A 13,627-nucleotide genomic window follows, 5' to 3' on the forward strand; every position below is an offset into this window, starting at 1 on the left:
GATTATTAATGCCGCACAGGCAACACTCGGGAGTATTAATGTTGTACAGGTAACAAGCTCTTTGAAAGCTTAGTGTAGAACTAACCCTCCTACCAGCATCCTCCGGTTTCGGTAAATCTTTGCTTTGAACACAAATGATTAAATCCGTTCCAACCATTCAGACCGAGCTGCCGGTGCTCACGCTGGGATATGCAGAAAATCTGCCCCTCGGGGTCCTGATATTAATATAGAGAGGCCTAATTCCTGCCTTTGTCACTAAATACACCCCACATGGCCACAAAGCCCCGACTCTTCCGTTCCATTATTCCTGAACATTTCCTTATTTCTGGGACTCCCTCCCATGCGGCCACCACCTTCACTTCACCTGTCTTCAAAAAGTCCCCAAAACATTTCACTGACTTCACCTCAAACGATCCCAGGTTTTCCTTTTGTGCCCTTTACAGATTGTAAGCTTGTGAGCCGAGCTCTCTCTATACTCTGCGTCTCCCCGTTCCCTGTAGATTGTAAGCTTGTGAGCCGAGCCCTCTCTATACTCTGCGTCTCCCCGTTCCCTGTAGATTGTAAGCTTGTGGGCCGAGCTCTCTCTATACTCTGCGTCTCCCCGTTCCCTGTAGATTGTAAGCTTGTGAGCCGAGCCCGCTCTATACTCTGCGTCTCCCCGTTCCCTGTAGATTGTAAGCTTGTGGGCCGAGCTCTCTCTATACTCTGCGTCTCCCCGTTCCCTGTAGATTGTAAGCTTGTGAGCCGAGCTCTCTCTATACTCTGCGTCTCCCAGTTCCCTGTAGATTGTAAGCTTGTGAGCCGAGCCCGCTCTATACTCTGCGTCTCCCCGTTCCCTGTAGATTGTAAGCTTGTGGGCCGAGCTCTCTCTATACTCTGCGTCTCCCCGTTCCCTGTAGATTGTAAGCTTGTGAGCCGAGCTCTCTCTATACTCTGCGTCTCCCAGTTCCCTGTAGATTGTAAGCTTGTGGGCCGAGCTCTCTCTATACTCTGCGTCTCCCCGTTCCCTGTAGATTGTAAGCTTGTGAGCCGAGCTCTCTCTATACTCTGCGTCTCCCCGTTCCCTGTAGATTGTAAGCTTGTGGGCCGAGCTCTCTATACTCTGCGTCTCCCCGTTCCCTGTAGATTGTAAGCTTGTGGGTCGAGCTCTCTCTATACTCTGCCTCTCCCCGTTCCCTGTAGATTGTAAGCTTGTGAGCCGAGCTCTCTATACTGTGTATGTAATATTAAGCAGCACAAATAATTATTCTTTTGTATTCCGTTCCTTGCACCGTCGCTGAGACATTAGGTAAAGTACAATATAATGTGCTCTGTTAGCTGCGTCACTGTCCCAGTTTGTCCCAGTTTGTCCCAGTTTGTCCCATAACTGCTATTGTTGGGTCTTGGATTTTACAAGAGTGCATCAAAGGAGGTAATAGGAGGGGAGGGGGGGGGATTGAGGGGAAGTGGGAAGAAGAGGAGGAGAAGGAAGGGGGGGTCGGGGAGGGGGGGTCCCAGGCTGGTTATGTGACACCAGGTGGCTCTCTATATAAACTGGGAGTTGGTTAAAGGAGCTTCAGTGTCAGTAATCCCAGGACAAGAGGAGCAACGACCAGGAGCTGCATGACCCGGGGACCCCGGCTCTGCCTGATAGATACCCAGCTCTGGAAGATATATACCCGGCTCTGCCTGATAGATACCCAGCTCTGGAAGATACCCAGGTTTACAGCCCAGCACTGCATTCAGGATCCATGGAAGCCATATCAGCCTGATATATACCCGCTCTGCCTGATATATACCCGCTCTGACAGATAAATACCCGCCCTGCCTGATATATACCCGGCTGTTCAGTGAATATTCTGTGCTATTTGGGTTTAATTCGACAGTCCAGTTGTCCCCATTAATCCTGAGGATGAGAGTGCATGCGCTGCCGCTTCTCCTCCTGGGGCTGGCGCTTCATGTGAGGCTGGTAAGTATGCAGAATTTTTGTGCACATTTTTTTAAAAAGTTGGATTTGGGGGCAGATGAAACATATTTTACTGAGGATGAATTTAGCCGATGTAACCATGGGGTAAGGGGTGAGTGTGTGCAATGTGTTGAGTGAGTGCAGTGTGTGGTGAGTGTGTGTGGTGAGTGGTTTTGGGTTACTCTTGTTAAGTGAGATGTTATTGTTATTATTGTAATTAGTTATTATTGTAGTTATTACTGTAATCCGTTATTATTGTTATTATAATTAGTATTAATATTATTGTTACATGTTTCTTTATCATGCCTGATATGTGAGGCGCTTTACATATATAATATATAATATATAATATCATATATATAATAATACCCTCACACTCTGTACTAATCCCACAGCCTATAAAGATGAGTAAATTGCTATAAATCATTAGGACATTCCTGCCCCAAGACATTTGCCCCAAGTTCAGGACTTTTCACCCCAATTCAGATGTTTCTGGGGGTGCAGACATTGTTTGTGTCTCATTCTCTGCTCTGTGCAGGGGAGATGAATATTGTAACTGGCGTATATTACTGCGCATGCTGAGGGGCCAACCCGGGAGCTTCTGTTTAATTTATAGTCAACGCAGGGGACAATCCTCACTGAATTAACAATACATTGTACAGGGCGTCTCACTGATTTATCTATACATTATACAGGGGGCGGTCACTGATTTATCTATACATTATACAGGGGGCCGGTCACTGATTTATCTATACATTATACAGGGGGCCGGTCACTGATTTATCTATACATTATACAGGGGCCGGTCACTGATTTATCTATACATTATACAGGGGCCGGCTCGCTGATTAACTATACATTATACAGGGGGCCGGCTCGCTGATTTATCTATACATTATACAGGGGGCCGGTCGCTGATTTATCTATACATTATACAGGGGCCAGTCACTGATTTATCTATACATTATACCCCGGGGCGGTCACTGATTTATCTATACATTATACAGGGGGCGGTCACTGATTTATCTATACATTATACAGGGGGCCGGTCACTGATTTATCTATACATTATACAGGGGCTGGTTCACTGATTTATCTATACATTATACAGGGCCAGCTTTAGTGATGTCAAGGAGCTGAAATACATCTCTTCCTTTACAAATAAGATCCCAGTAATCTCTATTCCATTGTCCTGTCCTGCCAGCTGATAGCGCCTCCTATGGCCATTTTAGATGCTGGCAGATACCGGCTACCAGCCCTCCATGCCTGGCCCTGGGGCTTCTAGATCTCTGGGCGAGCCTTTCGTGCACACGTATACACCCTAAATAACCACTTCTTATTCTATTTATGTTAAAATGTAGAGATTACCCTTCAGTTTCTTACATATTACTGCGAGGGTCATGTGACGGAGTTATCACCAGCCGCCATTGTCACCAGCCGCCATTGTCACCAGCCGCCATTATTACCAGTCATTGCGGTCACCCTGGTGCGACCTCCCTCGAGTTACCGGCTCCCTGCTGGATTTACTTTATTATTTTATATTTAGTATTTGCCCTTGTGATCATTTTCTGTTCCCTAAGGATGAATAAAGAGAATTTGCCCTCGTCCGTGTGCCCCCAGATGAGATAGTTTGTTATCTGTCCAGCGACATACGTGTTAATACAGTGACGCATTAGACCCGTACTCCACGTATGACGAATGTTCATGTATTCCCAGGTAACATCGGCCGGTGTATTCGAGCTGAAGGTCCATTCTTTCAGTAGTCCACGCAGTGCTTGTATCCCCAGCCGACCCTGCCGACTTTTCTTCCGTGTGTGTTTAAAGCATGCGCAGCCCGTGGTGTCCCCAGATCCACCCTGCACCTTTGGAGCCGCCATGAGCGAGGTCTTGTCTGCAGACCCTGGAGCCATCGCAGCCAGCAGCCCCATACGGGTGCCCTTTCACTTCAAGTGGCCGGTAAGTACGAGTGGCGGCTCTTTGCGCGATGAACGTGTCATTCCTGGTCCTCCGCTCATAGCTTTCAAGTGTCCCAGTTTTGTTTGGCAAGTCTCTCTTCCAAATCCTCACTCGCTGCCCCTCTGGCCGATACTCCCTTAGCTCACGGGCCCCGGATCTCTGGTGCGGGGTTGAAGGGTATGTTCTGGGCCATCGTGAAACATCATGGTCCTTTCCATGCAGTTGAGGACTTGGACCAGTTTAACCCCTTGTGACTGTAACACGACATTGAAGTCCTAACGTCTGACCATGTGATCTCTGAAGCATTGGGAAGTCCCCTCATCCCGATTGCGTTCTGACCCCATATTGTCTCACATGGATCCCTGGCCCCGTCACATGATTTGTTTATCCTTTGTAGAGGTTCTTCAGCTCCATGTCTGGTATTGTCAAGTCCCTACGTAGTGGGTAAATCAGGGCCCCTCAGGGCCGGGCAGCGGGTGCTGTGTGATCATTAAAAAGCGTTTAAAGCTACATCAGTCAGAGCCAAGGGCATTGAGACCGAGGAAGTCCCCGGGGAGGAAGTCTGCGGCGTCCGGGGGGCTCGAGTCGGGGAGAAGCCGACCGATTCCAGAGGAAGGTGATGTCTTCCTGACGTTCAGAAACTGGAAGAACATTCCAGGAATTGTTTAGGCCGGAAGGAGCAGCCACGGCATTGTTCACTAACGGCCATAACACGAGCGACTGAATCACCAAATTACCAAGTGGAGACCATTCCTGTTCGTTAATAAACCGTTTAGCAAATCGTGCCCTTAACGAACGGCATTCTGTAAGAACGCGATGAGGCTTTAGCTGCGCCTCTTCTCAGTTATTGAAAAAGAACATGTCTGACCCCACAAAGCGCCCGGTGCCAGGGCTCTGCCAGCATTGGCTCCGTGCCGCGGGTTCATCTTATTGCTCCTTATTTTCCTTCGTGTTCATTTCTGGTGATCAGCTTCATGGCGGATGCCACGAGGACGCGTCTGTGAGACGTGATTCACAAATCCGTGACCGCAGAGACATCTCCGGATCCCCACCAGAAAATCTCTTTTCTATCTCTAAACATCACCCGTTGCCCGGATCCGTCCCGCTTTTATTTTGGGGCATTAAATACTCTAGTTATATCTGTCCATTCGATCCCGTTTTGTTCCATCTGACGAAGAGACCTCTGAGGTCCTGAAATATTATATGACTTGACTTCTTTTTCTATGTTGGCCCAATAAAATCTATGAATTTTGACTGAAGGCTCCTTGTTCTCTTGGGCTAATCAGTCTCCATGTGTGTTTCAGGGCACTTTCTCCCTTATTATCGAATCTTGGAGGACGCAGTCAGCGGATCAGTCCACAGGTAAGAACCACGTGACGCACGTACCAGGTGTTTCTTTACGTGGCAGGTACATCTGTCTATTTCCACGCTGCTGTAGCGGTTCCTCCCCTGTCCCTGTTCTTTTGTCGCATTTGTTTCTGTCCTCATTGCTCTGCGTTTGTTCTTTCAGAGAATCCGGACAACCTGCTAAGTCGTTTGGCGACGCGCAGGCGCTTGTTTGTGGGAGACGACTGGTCTCAGGATATCCACTCGGGGCAGCAAAGCGAGCTCCGTTACTCCTATCATGTAACATGTGACGAGCATTACTATGGGGACAGCTGCTCAGATTACTGCCGTCCACGGGACGACCCCTTCGGCCATTACACCTGTGACCAGGAAGGGAATCGGCTGTGCCTTTCCGGCTGGAGAGGAGAATACTGCTCTGAGCGTGAGTATCCATTGTTGTATTGTTCTGATGACACATGACCTGCCTAGTCCTGTATAGATCCCGTGTTCTGATGACACATGACCTGCCTAGTCCTGTATAGATCCCGTGTTCTGATGACACATGACCTGCCTAGTCCTGTATAGATCCCGTGTTCTGATGACACATGACCTGCCTAGTCCTGTATAGATCCCGTGTTCTGATGACACATGACCTGTCTAGTCCTGTATAGATCCCGTGTTCTGATGACACATGACCTGCCTAGTCCTGTATAGATCCCGTGTTCTGATGACACATGACCTGCCTAGTCCTGTATAGATCCCGTGTTCTGATGACACATGACCTGCCTAGTCCTGTATAGATCCCGTGTTCTGATGACACATGACCTGCCTAGTCCTGTAACAATTCAGTATTGAAGAGCTTACACTCTGTTTGAACCCTGTGTGATCCTGGTCCACAGAGCTGACAGTTCTAGCTGCAGTCCAGCTTGTAACGGTCACCCTGTGGTGGTCCAGCATCCTCACTCAGTTTAACCCTTGCAATAAATGCGATTGACTGACACACCATATGGTGACTACTCCTCCTGGAGAAGAGGCTCTCTGCCCCTAACCCCCTGCCGGCAGCCTAAAGGGAATAGAGAGGGGATGGCAGCATATGCTGTTAACTGGATTTCATTGTGAGTGGCTGGGGCGGATTAATAAATCTTGCGGCCAGGGCAGCCCCCCCCCCAAACCTCCCAACTTCTCAATTGTCCCGGACACAAAAGAGACAGGCAGCGGCTTGCGTGGAAACGCCTCCCCTCCCCCAGCGTGGCAGGTGCTGGGGTTTGATGCTTTAATAGCCAGGGAGGGCCCCATCATCTGTCAGGGGCGGCAAGCAGACCCGTAGTGGCCACACAGCATCCAGGTGTTGCGGGGGCTTCGTGCTCGCATATCATGTAGAATGCAATCTCCCCGGTAACGGCGGATTAGAGGGGTCTTTCTGGTGATGGAGATGCGGCAGCTCCTGCTCCATGTACTCCAAACACACAGGGAGGGCAAACATGACACAAACATCCTTTCTTCAAATCTGTACTACGATTCCTCCCCATTAACTTATCTCTCCCCTATCATTAAGTTGCTGACTTCTTTGAATTGGTTCAGAAAGCCTTTGTAAAGGTGGTGGTGGGGAATGGGTCAGATAATGTCTCTCCATCGTACAGCGCTGCAGAATATGATGGCGCCATATAAATCAATAAATAATTATAATCGTGCTGCCCCCTCACAGGGTTAAATCGCCCATGGCCCCCCGTGATAATAGTGTTACAGAGGAAACAATCTCTAGCGCTAGAGGCTCAGGCACCGTCCGCTAAACAATGCGAGGAGAGAATAGGTAGCGGCTGCAATGTACTGGATCGCAATGTAATCTGCACTGGGGGATCATGGGAATTGGAGGGCAATTTGCATGACTTTGGGGCAGATAGATAGAGTGCCAGAGCTGAAAAATAATGAAGAGCACAATGTTTTCTTTCTGTAGCGATCTGCCTGCCGGGCTGCAGCGAGTCCCACGGCTTCTGCGAGATGCCAGGAGAGTGCAAGTGCCGCATGGGCTGGCAAGGACGTTTGTGCGATGAGTGCGTGCGTTATCCCGGCTGCCTGCACGGATCCTGCGCCCAGCCATGGGAATGCACCTGCCAGGAAGGCTGGGGAGGACTCTTCTGTAACCAGGACCTGAACTACTGCACCAACCACAGGCCGTGCCGCAACGGAGCCAGCTGCACCAACACGGGGCAGGGAAGCTACTCCTGCACCTGCCGGGCTGGCTACACCGGGACCAACTGCGAGATCGAAAGTAACGAGTGCGCCAGCAATCCATGCAAGAACGGAGGCAGCTGCAACGTAAGTGCATTCTCACCACGCGTCTCCCAACTTATCAAAGGGCTGCGGTGGGGAGGACTGAGAGGGTGGTAGGGTCAGGGAACAGTCTCCCAGCAGAAGTGGTAGAGTGTAATACAGTGAGGGGATTTTACATGCATGGGATAGACATACGGCTCCTGAATCTAAGACGAGACCAACGATTGATTAAGGTTTTACAGCAGGAAAAATGTGCAAACTAGACGGGCCGACGGGTCTGAAACCCGCCTTGATGGACTAAGCATTTGCTTTTACAAAGTTTTTTCTGAGCGGAGAAATCCCTGCGCATGCATGTATTCTAAGGGCCGATTTTAATGTTTTCTCCCCATTTTTTTTTTACGCCCTCCCTGCCATGTCTCTTTCCTTTCATACTTTTCTTCTTGTGACCTGAATCTCGCTGTCTTTCCTGGACTCTCTAATGACTGCTTCTACCTCTTCGCTCCCGTCTTTCTCCTTCCTATGCTCCTTTCTTTTTCAATACTTCGGTATTGTTCCTGCTCCTTCACGCCATCCCCATCGCTCCTCTTTCACCTCTGCACCTTTCTACCCATGCTCTGCCCTCCATTGGCCTTTTCCTCCCACTCCTCACCTTCCACCTCCAGGACCTGGAAAACGATTATAAATGCGTCTGTCCGCGCGGCTTCTACGGAAAGAATTGTGATATCAGTGCGATGACCTGCGCAGACGGTCCCTGTTTTAATGGAGGCAGCTGCATAGAGAAGAGTTTAATGGGGGGCTACACCTGCCGCTGCCCACTAAACTACCACGGCTCCAACTGCGAAAAGAAGATTGACCGCTGCACCAGCAGTCCGTGTCTGAATGGTGAGACCCTCAAACTGTTATCTTCTCTTCTTTGACCATGTTTTACGAAGCGCATTCCAGTAGCCGTGGCCACTCGGGTCACCTCGTTGGCCATGTTTTCCGGGACACACAATTTTCACGCAGTGCTGACCAGTACAGGTAAAGTGCTGCCCCCTGCAGGCCGTGAGATGTATATCCAAGTAATCGTTCCATTTCTGTGACTTTATGCGATGATAAAAAGGTTTTGTACCGTGTTAGCCGTTGAGAAAACAGGAGAAAAGTATAATTAAAATGATACCATTTATTGGCTAACTGAGAGTTTGATTGCGAGCTTTCGAGACCAAGTTGTTAGGTCCCTTCCTCAGTGACTTTATGCCTCACACATCGTGCATGTTGACTTAACCTGTCCTGGGCAACAACACGGGACAAGTATGCGTGTTCCGCAAAGCATGGCTGAATGGGCCACGTCTTCTGTTAACCGCTGATAACATGCCAATATGCGGCCCCTGGCAGTTCTACCTTCCCAGTAACTTCTCTCCCTCACTCATTGCCTGTCCGCTCCTTGGTTTTTCTTACGCCTCTTATTCGAGTAATGTCCCCTGTATTTTCACACTACTGATACTCCACTGTTACTCACTCAGGAGGCCACTGCTTGGACGTCGGCCGTAGTGTGGTCTGTAAATGCCGAGCTGGATTTTCTGGACCCCGATGTGAATTGAACATCGATGATTGCGCAAGCGCCCCATGCGCCAACGGAGGAACCTGCGTGGACGGTTTGAGCAGCTACACCTGCTCATGCACATTGGGTTATGGAGGCAAAGACTGTAAAGTCCGCATGGACGCCTGCAGCTCCAGACCCTGCCGCAATGGAGGCACCTGTTACACCCACTTCTCTGGCCACGTCTGCCAGTGTCCCGTGGGTTTCATGGGCTCCAACTGTGAACTCAGGGTAGAGGACCCTACCCCATCGTCCCGCCGTGCCGAGCCTCCATCCACCCTGGCTCTGGCCTCGTGTCTGGGGCTGGTCACCTTGTGTCTGATGGGAAGCGGAGTCCTACTACTAATGAAGGCTTTGAGAAAAGGGCAAGCAGACAGCAGGGGCAAAGTCACCAACCACCTGGAGCCCAGAAATAACCTCAAGGAAAAGGAGCCCTTCCTCATCTCACCTCCGCACTTTAAGATGCCAAATCAAGACGGTTTAAGGGAGAAATCTGGAAGCAAACAGAAGCTGCTGGCAGGGTCCGAGAGCGAGGAGAAGCACAGCGGACCCCCAGGCCATTGGTATGTCTGCTAACTCTAATGTGCAGCGCATGTTCATCTGTTCCCTTTTCCTTTACATGCTACAGAGTTACCGTCATTTTTATTCCGCAGTAATTGGACATTTGCTTAATTTGTGACAATTTTTATATATATATAAAAAAATCCATTTGATAGGTTGTTGGGCTTTTTTTTTTTTTTAATACCTTTTACAAACAAATGCTGAAACTGGGTGAATGGCACGCAAAGGGTTAACTCTGCATCTCTTTTTTTTATACACACGGATCAGACTGTTACCATGGGAACATGGGTTTAATTAATTAAATAAATAAAACCTTTAACCAATCACAATGCCTTTGTTACTATGTATCTGAACGTATAGAAAGTGTATCGATAGATACAGACATGTTTACATGTTTTCCGAGCTGGCATCGTATGTTGCGTGACGTTACTGTATGCTGGGTTTTTCTGACAGGTTGTAAAAGCAATGGGTTAATTACATATAGTCGATTACCCGTGTACTCTCTTCTCTTCCTAGCACGAAATCAGACTTCAGACACTGCAGCCCCCCAAGAGTTAACTGCGAGGAGCCCACCTTCCAGCCCGTGTACTTATTACCAGGTCACACTGAACAACGTGTATTCGCTACCGAGGTACATACCGAACCCAAACACGAACCTGCCACACACGTTACCCTGTAACACAAACTGCAACCCAGTACATATAACACGCTGTAAACACGCAGTAAGTAGACACTCCATACATGTAACACACTATAACCTTGAGTACATACCCACTACTTGTAGCATGCTATAACCCTGCAGCAAGTACATGCCCCGTACATGTAACACGCCGTAACCCTGCAGTAAGTACATGCCCCGTACACGTAACACTGCAGTAAGTACATGCCCCGTACATGTAACACGCCGTAACCCTGCAGTAAGTACATGCCCTGCACACGTAACCCTGCAGTAAGTACATCCCCCGTACACGTAACACGCCGTAACCCTGCAGTAAGTACATGCCCCGTACACGTAACACGCTGCAAACACCTCAGCCCGTTCTTGCTGTATTTTTCGCCAGCACTGACTTCTCCGTGTCCTCTATCTCAGGTCTAACATGTCTGGGACGCGACTTGGGGCTGCAACGTCAGGACATGAAATCTTCCAACCTCGCGACGTATGAACCAAACTATTTATTTCTACGTGAACTTTTCAGAGAGCTCTATTATTTATTACCCCGCTGCTAGAGATGGAGTCAAACCCCACAGAAACAAATTCATTTTTATTCGTTAAAACACCTTCTGCCTGGGCGTAGGAGTAACGCCGCGCAGGATTCCCGCCGATAGGAGTAACGCCGCGCAGGATTCCGACCGATAGGAGTAACGCTGCGCAGGAGTAACAGTGGGCAGGAGTAACGTCGCGCATGATTCAGAGGACGATCTCACAAACCAGAAGCGTGAATCGTCCCCCAGACTCTTTTGTGGAAACGTGTTCTATGTATGATAATTCTGTGTACAGTATCTAAATATCTATTTAATATGTATATGGTTTTTATTTATAAGTCTGTATATAGATGTCCTGTCAGAGTGTTTTATAAAATGTATATTTTGTGAAAGTGAAACGCTTCTTTCATTTTGTTCAATTCTCTGCGTTGGAGTGGAAGCCGTGACCGTGGTTAGCGGTGTCACCATTGCTGCCCCGCAGCAAACATCCAATTCATTTCCCCCCGACAGTCGGATTAAAGAATGAATCCAGAAGCCACCAGCCGAGCCAAAAACCCAGAGAGGGACCGAGCCGCTAATCCGTGCTTTATTTACAGGCAGGACCACGACATCACAATCCCATCCCATCGAGGTCCGGTCTGCGCCGCCATTATTTCTCTTACCCATCCAAGTCCTTCTAAAAGCTCACGTACTGCTCCAGGTCAGAGAGGTGTCTGTTACCCGCTCTATGAGGTCACCCGCTGCCATTAGCCTTCACTCCTGATGATGGCGCTGCAATCTCACTCTAATCTGCCATCTGTTGGGACCACAATTAACCTCAGCCTTGGAAAGAGAAGGCATTAATACCACCCCCCCACCACCCCATCTGTGTGGATATCTTCAGGATTCTGTCAGACACGGGAGCCGGGTCAGGCTGGAGTCCCTGCGCAGGAGCAGAATCCGGCTTAGCACTTGGCCAGAGCCAGATGAGTGTGGCTGCGTCGAGTTGCAGACAGCTGTCTGCTATAGCCTAGGACTTTCTCTTTTGTGCCATCTGAAGACACAACTAGGAAAAGCAGACAGGAATGGGCAGAAAACAACGGGGGCTATGGAATAACCATCAAGGCCCAAGACAAGCTGAAGTCAAAGAAATAGAGGAGGCAGGGCTGGTCAATAACCAGGTAGAATCAATGGAGTACTAAGGTGGATTCCAGATCGCCGTCAAAGTCCATGCCAGGGGTCAAAACCAGAGATTCAGATCCACAAACAAAATCCACAGGACCAACAAACAAAGCCAGGAACTGCAGTGTTCTGGCAAAGAGGCGGAGAGCACGACCAGATCGATTAGGCCCTTGATTGAGGGACAGGTGCGAGTCAGGAGCAGGCATCATATGTCTATGAGCTTCCAGCAACCCAAAAGCCACCTGGTGCTGTAAAGGCAAAGTGTAATACCAATCATATGTAGGGTAGGACCATGGCTCCTGCCAGATTCATACATAACCGTACGTGCTGATTGGATAGCTTTAGAGACGGTATTATTAACAATGGCCTCCATTAAGGCCTAAGGGGGAAATCGCCCTCTATATCCGAATCAGAACAGTAAGCATCCATGTAGGCAGAACGTGAGGAGTTATTAGACCTCAGATAATTATAATTAAAAACCATAAGTCATATAATGAAAGACTAAGCTCCTGCGTGCAGGGCCCACCTCACCAGTTGTCTCTGTTAGTCAATTTGTTATGTTACATACTACGTGTTATGTCCTGTCTACCCATTGTACAGCGCTACGGAATTTGATGGCGCTATATAAAACATAATAAACAGAAAGTAGGTAGAACCTAAGGAAATACAATTCTAGGACGTATGCTGTAAAATATACCGTGCAAAACTCAATGCTCTGCTGGAAAATGGGACAAAAGCACCGACAGCAGCGCTTCCCTCGGCGAGCAGCTGTGAGCGAGAGCTGGCAGGAAAAAAAATGGAGTCCGAGTAAAAGAATAGGGGAAAAAAGTGAATTCTCTAGTGAGCAGCTGCTTCATAAGGCGACAGGTGGCCAGCAACAATCTGTCAACCAGCAGAACCACGAGACAAACCCTAATCCAAAGCCTAACAAACAGAGAAAAAGGGCCGGGGCAGGACAGAGGCAAAGCAGGAACCTACAGGAATAAAGCACAGCGAACAAGTACGCTGACCGACTAATTCATATGAACAACAATAATAATAATATAATAATAATAATCATAATAATGATAATATAATAATACACATAATAATGATAATAACATAATAATGATAATAGAGTAACCCCGCAGTCGGCGCCCGCTCCCTTTCTTCACAGAGGAGGCAGAACGTGGAGGAAAACACAGATACTTCCAAGTTTTATTTATCTGAATGCTTAACATATTCTCTGCATAAATAGAGAAAAGTGAAAACTGCAATATGGAAACCGGATAGAGCCATATTGACCAAAAGAGACCTTTAGTCAAAGTTGAAAGGGTCTTTTGGACCAAGATTTGGGGATTTCAGAGATCTTTCTTCTTGTTTCCATCTGAGGAAGAGACTTCTGAGGTCCCGAAGCTCTTGCACCTTGACATCTTTTTCTAGTTTGGCCCAATAAAAAGGTATCAACTTTCACTAAAGACTCCGACCAATATGTGAAAGCATGTGATATTCCACAGTCATCACGCCTGCCATTAACCCACGCTCTCCCTACACATTATGTGCGTTTTGGGGTTGAAGGTGGGCCCCTGCAGCCTTATGAGTTTGGAGCATGGAGCTGGCGCCTGGATGAGGGTCATCGTTTTATG

The 13,627-nt window shown here is 48.4% G+C and overlaps 1 protein-coding gene across 1 annotated transcript; it reads left to right on the forward strand.

Annotated features, from left to right (window-relative positions):
• The first annotated feature begins 1,748 nt into the window (after positions 1-1,748).
• DLL3 (delta like canonical Notch ligand 3) lies at positions 1,749-11,239 on the forward strand. Its single transcript, XM_053472621.1, has 9 exons — positions 1,749-1,948; positions 3,662-3,901; positions 5,206-5,263; positions 5,412-5,669; positions 7,182-7,543; positions 8,161-8,380; positions 9,001-9,640; positions 10,155-10,269; positions 10,729-11,239. The coding sequence occupies exons 1-9, from the start codon at positions 1,892-1,894 to the stop codon at positions 10,732-10,734; spliced, it is 1,956 nt and encodes a 651-aa protein (XP_053328596.1). The 5' UTR covers positions 1,749-1,891; the 3' UTR covers positions 10,735-11,239.
• Positions 11,240-13,627: the final 2,388 nt, after the last annotated feature.

The sequence above is a fragment of the Spea bombifrons genome, chromosome 8, assembly GCF_027358695.1.
Source record: "Spea bombifrons isolate aSpeBom1 chromosome 8, aSpeBom1.2.pri, whole genome shotgun sequence".
NCBI lineage: Eukaryota > Metazoa > Chordata > Amphibia > Anura > Pelobatidae > Spea > Spea bombifrons.

Coding starts and splice junctions, on each gene's coding strand:
- DLL3 (XM_053472621.1), top strand. CDS start 1,892: ATGAGAGTGCATGCGCTGCCGCTTCTCCTCCTGGGGCTGGCGCTTCAT. Junction 3,902..5,205: donor CCTTTCACTTCAAGTGGCCG/GTAAGTACGAGT, acceptor TGTGTGTTTCAG/GGCACTTTCTCCCTTATTAT. Junction 8,381..9,000: donor CAGCAGTCCGTGTCTGAATG/GTGAGACCCTCA, acceptor TTACTCACTCAG/GAGGCCACTGCTTGGACGTC.